Source organism: Arachis hypogaea, chromosome 20 (genome assembly GCF_003086295.3).
Source record: "Arachis hypogaea cultivar Tifrunner chromosome 20, arahy.Tifrunner.gnm2.J5K5, whole genome shotgun sequence".
NCBI classification, from domain to species: Eukaryota; Viridiplantae; Streptophyta; class Magnoliopsida; order Fabales; family Fabaceae; genus Arachis; species Arachis hypogaea.
The window spans coordinates 120,026,695-120,038,620 of NC_092055.1; the positions used below are offsets into that span (position 1 = coordinate 120,026,695).

An 11,926-nucleotide genomic window follows, 5' to 3' on the forward strand; every position below is an offset into this window, starting at 1 on the left:
AAAGTTGAACCAAGAAAAGGAAAAAAGAAGGGTTATAGAAAATAATGGCCCTCTTACAAACTTTGATAATCTCTTATTGCTACTACTCTTATACAGACATAAATAAATATTGACTACAAATTGGTAATTTTATACATTAAATATATAAGCAAAGACCTATTTGAATGCACCAAGTGCAGCTAGTGTGTCATGATACTAGTCCATGCTTCATGAGCTTTTAACATTGGATAGATAGCCATAACTTACAAAAAGGAGCTTGTTGGTCACAAATACAATTCGGATTTCTGAGATATAATTATTTCATGGATGCCAAATTTGTACTTACTGTCATTATAAAGATCACACCGCCTCTTATGCATCTTTTAGACTGTACATATCCATGTTTGAATGGATGGAAATAGATTTATTATGCGACCTTTTTGGAGGTCTGAGACCCATGAAGTTGTAGAAGCAACGAGTTGCCAACCACGAAGATGGAGCTCAAAGCCATCAACCCTCCTGTGATCAAATATCAGGGGTGACAAACATAAATGAACACTTAATAGGTGATAGAAAAGTACATTAATAAATAAGATCAAATATATTGGGGCTAATAGAACTATTTGTCTCGCTAATATGTGAAGGTGTTGCTTACCTGATAGTGAAGGTGTCATGGCAAATTCAAATTGGGGAAGTAACACTCCAGCAGCAATGGGAATGGCAACAACGTTGTAGGCTACCGCCCAAGATAAATTTTGGTACACTTTTCCCATGGTTGCCTGTGCGAGGTCTAGTGCATCAACAACCTGTAAATAGAAAAGGCATTAGCTATAACTATGGTTTTTCGAGATTGTAGCATGGCATATTGGCATCTCTCATATGAAATGAAGTGCAGTGAAAGCAGAAAAGTTGATGATTCTTTTTTTTCTTATGCATAAATGTGAAATAATAAATCGGCATAAAGAAATGCCATACATGAGAAATTTTGTTTCCAAGAAGTATAATGGATGCAGCATCAGAGGCAGCGTTCTCTTGAGCTTCATTTTGTAGAGCAATCCCAACATCAGCTACAGCCAAAGAGGGTGCATCATTTATCCCATCACCAACCTTTGAGAAGAGAGGGAAAAAAAAGGAACGTCGCAGTAAATGCCTTTTATCTTAGCTGAAAGTCAATTTTTACAAGAAACGCACACACACACACTCTCTAAAAGGGGGTGCTCAACATTTTATTGAATTCTAAGAGCACGCTCAATTATCTCCAACTTTTAAGTGCTACCAACACCTTGTATTGCACATCAATTTGCCACCACTTTATGAACTCTGAACTTTTACCATACAATGATTCCATATTTGACTAAGGCCAACATATATATATATATATATATATATATATATATATATATATATATAGAGAGAGAGAGAGAGAGAGAGAGAGAGAATGGGGGGAAGAGAAGAGGGGGGGGGGGGGGGGGGGGGGGGGGGGGGGGGTCTTAAGTGAGGATAAAAATTATCGTACCATTGCAACATGATGTCCAGAAGCTTTCAAAGATGAAATAAACTTAGATTTCTGCTGTGGGGACAATGATGCTTTCATAAAATCGCTTCCAATCCCAACTGTCTGTGCTACAGTTGCAACTGCCTCTTCCCTGTCTCCTGATAACAGGACCATTTCAATCCCCTTCTGCTTGAGTCTTCCAATAAGTTAAAAAAGTCAGCCAACACAGAACAAATGTAGCATAACAAGAATTCATAAATATATTAAATCCTACAAGAAGAACTGTGCAATCAATTTGCATCCCGTTAATAGGAAAGTAAACAAGAAAAGAAAAATCAATATTTTCTTCTTACAAATGAACATGACAATGTTACTTGTGCATTTTGTATAATGCCATAGAACTTTTTAATATTTTTGCTTGAAGGTACACAAACAGCATTAAACATACCTTGCTACGGTAGATTGAGCATCTTCACGTACAACGTCAGATATGGTAATAGAACCAATGATGCCTTCTTCCTCACGTCCAACATAGACAACAGTTTTTGAATAGTTTGAAGATGTCTCTGATGAATGATTCATCAAAGTATGTTCGAGATTCAATAAATCAGAGGGGTTCATTTTAATCTGGAAGCGATCATGGACCCATTCTAAAGATCCAACTGCAACTAAACGCCCATCTATTTCTGCCAATGTTCCAAAGCCTGGTTCTACCAATTGCCCTTGTGTAACTGGAAGGACCAGCTCTAATGACTCAGCTTTATTGATAATAGCCTTTGCAATTGGATGAGATGCTGTTTTCTCCACCGCAGCAGCAATCTGAAGTATTTCTGATTCTCCATAATTAATAGAGCTCACCGAGGAGACAACTGGTTTTCCTTTGGTGAGGGTTCCGGTCTGAAATTGGAGTGTTTCAGTCAATCTACTACTATTGTACTTAGAGAGCCTTTCCTTCTTTATTCATAAAAAATATTTAACTTAAGCCAACAGTGTAAGAAATTCATCCTATTAATGTCATTAGTTATTTAGGACGAATCTTGATTTAATGACACCCATGTATGGATCCTTACCCTATTACGCATGCATAAACATAGTGGCATATGTATGTTTAGTGAAGGAGAAAAGGGGAGGGGGGAGACAACGATAATAGTCCATGGACTTGGAATTTACCTTGTCAAGGGCAATATAATTTATACTGGCCAAGCGTTCTAGCACATCTCCCCCTCTAATAAGAAGTCCTTTTCTTGCCCCTAGTCAATTTTCAACATGTGTTATGCTTACTTTGTAAAGGCCGGTTTAAAGATACTACTATGTACTTAAAATTCTGAACCAGATTATCAGGCCGTAATATTTCTTTGCAATATAATTTACAGAGAGAGGGGGGTCCAAAAAACATTAGTATTAGAGAAAATTGATTCAGTATTTGAACAAACAGGTTTTATAGCATGACTTGTGGAGTATACATTTCACATTTGGAATCAATATTCAAGTAACTTTGAGTAACATGTATGTTAAGTTTAATAAATGCGAAAAATATGGGCAACTTACCAAGGGAGGTGCCAACCAAGATCGCTGTAGGTGTGGCAAGACCCAGTGCACAAGGGCAAGAGACAACCTGCAAAAGGGAAGACTCTTTATTATTTAAATAACAATTAACTCAAAGTAAGTTAGAAACACAATGCATGGTTGTCCTGTGTGATAAATCTCCTTTATACAGGAAGATTAAGTTGTATTCATGCACTCATCTCTGTGACCCAACTTTTCTCTTCATCTCTTTTATTCACATTCTTGCCATTACATATACAGTTGGTTTCAGATAGATAACATTTCAAATATTGCCTTGTAGCAGATGTCTGAGAGCTGAATAATGTGGAGGGTGAAGGCTATTTGAAATGACTTAAAACTTTTAACACAAAAATATGCAAAATATTAATAATTAGGTTATAGTATTTTTTTGTCCATGAAATTTGTCAAAAGTAACTCCGCTTATGCTATAGCTGCAGTACACAGCCGGTCTCAAACTCGAATAAAGGAGGAGAGTTGTGTTAGGCCTTCGACAGCCAACATAAAAACTTAGTCGAATATTTATGACATGGATTAAAGACGTTATTGCGCTAAAGCTAGGTCGTTGCCCAGAAGCAAGGCGCTGTATGGATCGCGTACAGTGTCAAAATGAGCAAGAGCCGCAGCATTAGTGCCCGGGTGTAGCGTTAAATGAGCAAGGGTTCCCGCGTTTTCGTGAACGGACGAAGGTAAATAAGCTAGTTCACAAAGAAAAAGGTAAAAGTCGGTGCGACAAAAAGTTGAGATTTGGAACATGACACATAGGCACTCTAACAGGAAAATTCATGGAGGTGGTGGATACCATGACAAGGAGAAAGATTAACATCATGTGCTTACAAAAAATAAAATGGGTCGGCGCGAAGGCTAAGGAGTTGGATATCTCCGGATTCAAACTTTAGTATTCAGGAAAAGTGAAAAATAGGAATGGAGTAGGTATTATCGTGGATAAGCAGTGGAAGAAAGGCATAGTGGATGTCAAGAGGGTGGGTGATCGGATCATCTCTATCAAACTTGTGGTAGAAGGAAGTACTTTTCATGTGATTAGCGCCTATGCACCGCAAGTGGGTTCGGCCGATCACTATAAAATAAGGTTTTAGGAGGATCTAGAGGGTTTGGTCCAAAACATACCTTTGGGAGATAAGATTTTCTTATGAAGAGATTTAAATGGCCATATTGGAAGAGAATTGACTGGGTATGAAAGTATTCACGGAGGTCATGATTTTGAGGTGGTCAATACCTAGAGTAAAATTATTTTGGACTTTTCCTCAACTTTTGACCTTGTCATCGGAAATGCATATTTTAAAAAGAGAGACGAACATTTTATAACCTATAAGAGTGGCATGACAAACTCTCAAATCGACTTTTTGTTGAGAAGAGTAGACCGAAAATTTTGCATTAATTGTAAAATTATTTCGGGAGAGAGTTTAACAACACATATAGGACCCGGTAAAATTAAAAATTCTGATTGAAATTTGGAAGGGTCTTGAAGACAAAGATATCAGTTGATTGACCATACTTTTTAATGAGATTTTAAGGTTAAAGAAGATGACAAATGAGTGGAGAAAGAACACCATGATACTTATCTATAAGAATAAGAGGGATATATAAAGTTGTAAAAACTATACAGAAATCAAGCTCATGAATCATACCATAAAGTTATGGAAAAGAGTAATAGAACGGAAGATGAAACAAAAGACACAAGTAACAAATAACTAATTTGATTTTATGCCAGACAAATCCACCACTGAAACTACATACCTATTAAAAATGATGATAGAGAGGTATCGTAGTAATAAAAGGGATCTACAGGTGTTTATTAATTTGGAAAAAACGTACGATATGGTACCAAGGGAGGTCTTATGGAAGGTTTTCGAAAGGAAGAAAGTAATGATTGCAAATATTCGTGCAATTAAAGACATGTGATGGGCTATAACTAGCGTGAAAACTCAAGATGGTGTGATAGAAAAATTTTCTATTGGTATAGGGATTACACTAAGGATTATCCTTAAGTCCATACCTTTTTACATTAGTCTTGGAAGTACTCACAGAGTATATCTAAGAGCCTGTGTCATTGTGCATGTTTTTTGCCGATGATATCGTCCTTATGGAAGAGTTAAGGAAAGACCTAAATAAGATGGTTTGCGCATAAACCGTAGCAAGACGGAATATATGGAATGTAAGTTCGACTGCCAAAGGGAAAACCCTAATACAAAGGTAAAGATTGGAAAAAATATCCTACAAAAAGTTAAAAGTTTTAAGCATCTTAGGTACATCATATAGGATAATGGAGAGATTGAACATGATGTAAATTATATGATCCAAGCAGGTTGGTCAAAATGACAGAGTGCATCTGGTTTTATATGTAACAAGAAAGTATCTTTAAAACTTAAAGGTAAATTCTATTGTACTGCTATCAAACCGGTTATGCTTTATGGTACAGGGTGTTGGGCGGCCAAAGGGGAGCACGAATATAAGTTAAGTGTGACAGAGATGATGTTGAGATAGATAAGTGGTCATACGCAATTGGATAAAATAAGGAACGAAGATATAAAAGAGAGAGTTAGAGTAGCACCTATTGTGGAAAAGATGATAGAATCGCGTTTCAGGTGATTTGGACATGTGAGAAGAAGACCGACAGAACACCTAGTCAGGAGAGTGGATGAGATGGAAGATGGACAAGAGGTGAAAGACAGAGGAAGACCATCCATGAGATTATCAAACGAGATTTACATATAAACGGTCTCTCTATAGACATGATACACGATAGAACTCAATGACGTCGTTTGATTCATGTGGCCGACTCCACCTAGTGGGACAAGGTTTTGTTGTTGTTGTTTGTTGAAATTTGTCAAAAGTTTCAAAAATGCCCCTAAGTTTTATTTTGTTTCAATTTTATCACAAATATTTTCGATTTGCATCAAATATACCCTTGACAGCTAAATTTTAAAAAAGTTTAGGACCAATCTAACAATAATGCATAATAAGGATATCTGATTTACTTGTGTTGAAGATTGTTCTTGTAAAATTATTGCTGAATTGGTCATAAACTTTTTGAAAAATTAGTCGTTAAGGGATAAATTTGGTGCAAATCGAAAACTTCTAAGACAAAATTAAAACAATAAAAATTAGGAGTACTTTTAAAACTTTTAACAAACTTCAAAAACCAAATATACTTTACCCTAATAATTATCAGCCATGGTCTGGTCATATCAAGAACAGAAGCTAAGAACCAGTAGAACAAAGTGATCAATGCTCAAGCAACAGGGAAAGAGAAGTCAATCAGGATGATTAGTTTTCATCATAGATCTGAAGTAGAATTTTAAAATCACTCACCAAAACATCTACAGCAAGCTTTAAACTCAAAAGCAAAGGATCCCCTTCTGGGCCCGCAATATCATTGAGCAAAACATCAGGAAATATGTTTGATCCAATATAGTACCTGGAGACAATTGCAAGAAACTTGTTAAAGCTAAATGGTATATGAGCCATACATGAATCTTTTTTCCTTAGAAGAATTAAAATTGAAAGATAATCATAAATCTTATTGCCAGATTCCGAGACAACTTTTTTTTTTCTTTTGATGTGTTAGAGGCAGAACTATACCGTTTGGATTAAAATGTGAAAATAAATTAACAATAGTCTCCACTTTGTCAAATAAGCCCCAACATTTGATATAATTGATGCAAATCACACGGCAAATTTTTTTAAGGAAATATAGGCAAAGCAGAAATAGACTTACCAAAATGCAAATGTTGCTGCTGACATAGTCATTACGCTGTATACAAATGGCCCTGCTATGGAATCAGCAAGCCTCTGTACAGGTGCTTCACGTGACTGGGCATCCTCAACCTAAATATACAAGAAAGAGCCATGAGTTTGACAACATTGGGGAAATTTTCTCTGCAAATGTTTGATTTCCATCTATTCCCTGCATCAATGTGCTTTCAGCCAGGCAGTCTTAAACCATCATTCCCGGATGTGCATGATTTGAAATCATATGAATCAAGTAATTAACAATTTATTTAAATTAGCATACATTATAACAATTAGGCCTGGAAACAATTATATGATTAACTGGAAAAGAAAAAAATTGAATTGTTATGAAATAATTTGAAAAAAGCTCTAAGGGCTAGCAGAATTTATTGTTTTTGGCCAGCACTTTGAGCCATTAGTCCAATTCTTTTAGTCTAATAATCCAACAATATACTTTTAGTCCACACTTTTAAACATTGATGGCTAACTATTGGCCAAAAACAACAAATTCTACTGGCCCTCTAGCATTTCTTATTAATTTTAGATAGCATCTCTCTACTAATCTATCACACAAGATGAAATACTAACCATGCGTACAATCTTGGATATCATTGTGTTGGAGCCAGATGAAGAAGCTTCAATCCTTAAAGGTCCATCCTGAAATAGAATTTGTATGGCCAATCAATTAGATTAGTAACAGCACTCTGAACCAAAGGTAGAAAAACAAAATTGCACAGGAGCCCTAAATGTGAATGTAGTGCAACAACATAAAATTCAATATACAAGTCTCCATATAACCTTACCCAATTTATAGTTCCTGCAGAAACTGTGAGGCCTTCCTCCTTAAATACAGGAAGTGATTCTCCAGTAAGCATGGATTCATCCACAACACTTCTTCCTGAAATGACCTTTCCCTGCCCAGGTATTTCTAGCATTAGCAAGCAAGAGCATTGAACCAACAATTTTCATCAGATTCTCAATCTTAAGATATGAAGGGATGCAGTTCATTTCAAGCATAGAAGACTTGAAAGTTGAAACTGCTTGTCAGGACAATGTCATTATTATACTTTATAAGCTACTGATGATTGGGTCAAAAAATCTACCTGGTCATGGGCACCATGAAATTACTATGCATAATCGAGATGATGATGCTAGAACTTAACTCAGGCACCACAATACTGCTTTATCTGTTTCAATAAAATAGGCTGAATTTCGCTAAACAGTCAGAAATGCTTACATCTATAGGAATAGTCTCTCCAGGCAACACCAACACTGAGTCACCTACTCGGATATCATCAGTTGGGACTTCAACGCAAATTGTGTTAGAACCGAGCACACTCTCTGTAGATGGTGAACCTTCCGATGAAGTAACCACAAGTCTTGACTGAGTAGATATCAATGACTGGCAAAAATACACAACAATGGAATCACATAAGACTAAATAATGGAAAAATAATTAAGTTTAATAATTACTCCAACAGAAAAATGACACTCTTTACAGGGGAAAGAAAAAAAACTATAACGATGTATAATACTCATAAATGATGCACTTATTTCAACCAGAGTTCCAATCTGGATTATTCATTTTGACATATGAAAGTGATCAGAAAATGGAAATAGCAGTCGTAAGATTGAAATTTTAAATAGAAAATCAATATATTTCCTAATTTACATTGCTTCAACTTGCAAAGCCACTTGCATTTAGGCTTCCAAGATATAAATTTTCACCAAAACTGTTAACAATATCCAACAGAGCCTACAAACATTGGAAATTATTGTTCTTGTAAGCATAAATATGATTCCAGATTGCTGATAGCAAAGTTTAGAAAACTAGAAATTGACGGGTTAAAGATCGGAACAAAATAAATATTTTCAATTGCAACAAGGATGCAAGAGAGACAGAAGAATCTTTAAGAAAAAAAGGGGTCCAACCGTCGAACACAAGGACTAAGAATACAGTACAGGCAGCATTTTAGACATTCCACTGTGGGATACTGTCAGATGAAAGAGATGAACAATAATGCAACTTACAAGGAGTTCATTCATATCACTAGATGCCTGAATCCTTGCCTTTTCCTCCAAAGAACGTCCAAGAAGCACAAAACCAAGAAGCATGACCTGCATGCTAAAATACGCAATCCCTACATGAGAAGCTTACTATTGACATGAACAAGAAAACGCCAATAAGAGAACAAATAACCTATGAACAAAGTGCTAAATCAAAATGAATATTTTCCAGTTTCAGATATCGGAACATATGATTGTATGAAAGGAAAGAAAGTCACCGGCTCATCAAAGAATGTTGCATCCCAGGCCAACCCGGGGTTCAGTAGTGATATCTACAGAAAGAAGATGAAGTTTGATTAATTCATCAAACCAAAACAGGAACTTGGCAGTCTTATAGCTTAGCAGAACGGTCAAATTCCAAAGAGAATCTCACCGAACTGATGATAAAAGCAGCTATAGAACCAAATCCCACAAGAGAGTTCATGTTTGGTGATCCCTTCCTAAATGCGTTTAGGCCATCAAAGAGTAACTCTGCATTACATGAATGTAGTACATTAAAAATTTTACAAGTATATTCATAATTAATAACAAGAAGAACAAAACTGTTATAATACAAATAATTATTATTAACTAAAAAATAAAATACATCTTTATATTATATTATATATAATAAATAAACGTCACTTCCATTATTACATAATAATTACAAAAGTTTCGGTTATGTAGTGCCTTAATTTAAATTTTAAAAGATGTTGCTGTATATGGAAAGCAAGATAGAAGAGAGATGAACCAACCTCGTCCTGGTCCCAAGAGAGACCCCAGAGCTATACCACCTTTCACATATGAATTGTGAAGAATTTCCAAACCGATCCTACGAATTATAAAAAGCAAGTTATGATCGTGTAATCCAAATTTAGTTTATTTATATTGGACCAGAATTAGCAGCTGAATTACCATGACCAATGTGAATCCCAAAGAATGAAGAACGTGCGAAGCGTGAGATCCACAGCACAGCGCCACCAAAGCCCAAGCAAAAGCGACACGGCTGCGGCTTTTGCGACGAGTTCCTCCTTCTTCTTCACAAGCTCCTTCCACTTCCTGACGTTCTCTGCAACTCCCAACTCGACGCCCTTCGTTTCGTCGGAAAACCGCACTCGGTCAGCCTCCGGGCCAGGCTCTCCGCAACCGTCGCCGGCTCCTCCACATCTTTCTCCTCGTCGAGCCGCCTGAGCTTGAGGCGGCGGTCTCGGTTAACATGTTGACCCGACCGAGTCAACTCGGTCATCGGCGGAGAGGATGTTCTTGACTCGTGAGACGCAGGCGCCGCACATCATACCGGAGACGTCGAGCAGGAGCGGGGAGTCTGTAGTCTTAGCTGAGCTGGCTCCGGCGAGGCAATCTCGGTGCGTGACGAGTTAGATACGAGGAAATGTGACCGAGGAATCCCGGGCGGTGGCAGTTGCGGTGAATGTCGTTGCGACGGTGATTAGTGGGAAGAAGGGAAGGAACTGAACATGACGATTTGGTGCGTGGTTGAAGGAGATGTTGGATTTCGGGTAGAGATTGAGCTTGAGGAGTTGAGTCGTCATGGTCATGAACGGAGAGAGAGAGAGGAGAAAGAGAAAAGGAGTTGAGAACGTGAACCACGAATTTATCGTGTTCAACTTGGTCGCACCTACTCTCAGCTCGTTCGGACAGAGTAGGTAGCGGCGTGCGTCAATATCTTTCCATCCAAACATGCCACGTGTGTAAATCACGTGACATAAAATGTTTAGAACTTCATCTTGGATTAATAAACACACACTGATACACAGAACGAATTGCAATCAAATAAACGTGATTAATTATTAGGAATGCTTGTTAGTTCAAAATACGATACCTTGTGCATATAGAAATTAAAACTTCTACTATATTTAATAAATCAAAATATGAAAATTGCCATGGCTAAAATCAATAATTTTTTAAAATTATCTGAAAATAATTGTTCATGTATTATTTTCCAAAGTTCCTTTTTTTTATAAAAAATTACCAATATCCAAGATAAGTGAAAAATTAATGATGATTGAATTTCAATTATAATTAAATTTTTGTTTTGATAGATAATGTTATCAAATAGTAGATGAGCATCAGATAATGAGGGGACCTAACTAACCGGAGTTAGCAGGTATCTGTTGACGCCAAAGGTGAAGTGTCCCAAATGATGTTTAGATAGATTTTTCTTTTTGACACAGATGTTTAGATAGATAGTTAATAGAAAATGGTCCGAAATGGGATTCTTTTTAAATAAATAATTTAAATATTTTATTTATGGATATAAATAATTGTAATTGATTTATCAATTTATATTTTTTCATTTATCTTATTATAGTATAAACAATAAATTGTGCATATCTATTTACTGTAAACGAAATAACATATTCAGTTGCACGTATCACATTTACATACGTATACATGAAAAGGTGATAACCATATCTTGTTAACTACAATGAATAAAAAAAATAATTTGTGTCATTAAACGAAAAATAGAATATTGAGCAGATAAAAGATGACAAATTATTTTGTATTTTCCACAAACATTAACTTCTTTCCTCCTTCTTCATAAATTATAAAAATGTCTATAATAGTAATAAATTTTTTATCTGAGTTAAAGAATCTAATATTGACGAACTTCAGTAATAATGGGACAAAATAGGTTAGAAGAGTTAGGTATAGGTTTTGTATCACCGATAAATATGGAGTACTTCAGTTTCGTCTATTTTGGCTTGATGGGATGAGCATGCGCATCTCATGTTTGATATCAACGGGAGAATTCTAGCGAACAAATGATGAAACTTTTTGTGGAGTTGGTAATGTTAGTGGTGGTGGCCACTCAAATTTTATCTAGGATGACTCACGTCTTGCACCATCACGCTGCACTGTGCTAGTCTAGTGGTAGACATAGACGTAGACGGTAATGAGTCCGATGAAGAGTATGTTACCAATAGCAACGATAGTGATTCTTTTGAAAATGAGGAGGAGAAAGAGTTTGTACCAAAGACTCCAGTTGTACTTAGTTCGGTATCTTCTACCTACCCATAACCAATTTCGAAGTTATCACATGTATCCAGTCCTATCATATATTGCATCTGG

General features: G+C 36.3%; 1 protein-coding gene across 1 annotated transcript; it reads right to left on the reverse strand.

The window, feature by feature from the left end:
- Nucleotides 1–53: 53 nt before the first annotated feature.
- Nucleotides 54–9,663, reverse strand: LOC112783033 (copper-transporting ATPase PAA2, chloroplastic). The gene is given in 17 exon segments (XM_025825768.2): nt 54–409; nt 411–498; nt 635–785; nt 955–1,086; nt 1,496–1,670; nt 1,923–2,371; nt 2,645–2,724; nt 3,023–3,089; nt 6,371–6,476; nt 6,777–6,886; nt 7,379–7,447; nt 7,594–7,704; nt 8,028–8,192; nt 8,822–8,908; nt 9,076–9,129; nt 9,231–9,328; nt 9,592–9,663. Coding segments are annotated over 16 exon segments (1,953 nt in total). The 5' UTR covers nt 9,282–9,328; nt 9,592–9,663; the 3' UTR covers nt 54–351.
- Nucleotides 9,664–11,926: the final 2,263 nt, after the last annotated feature.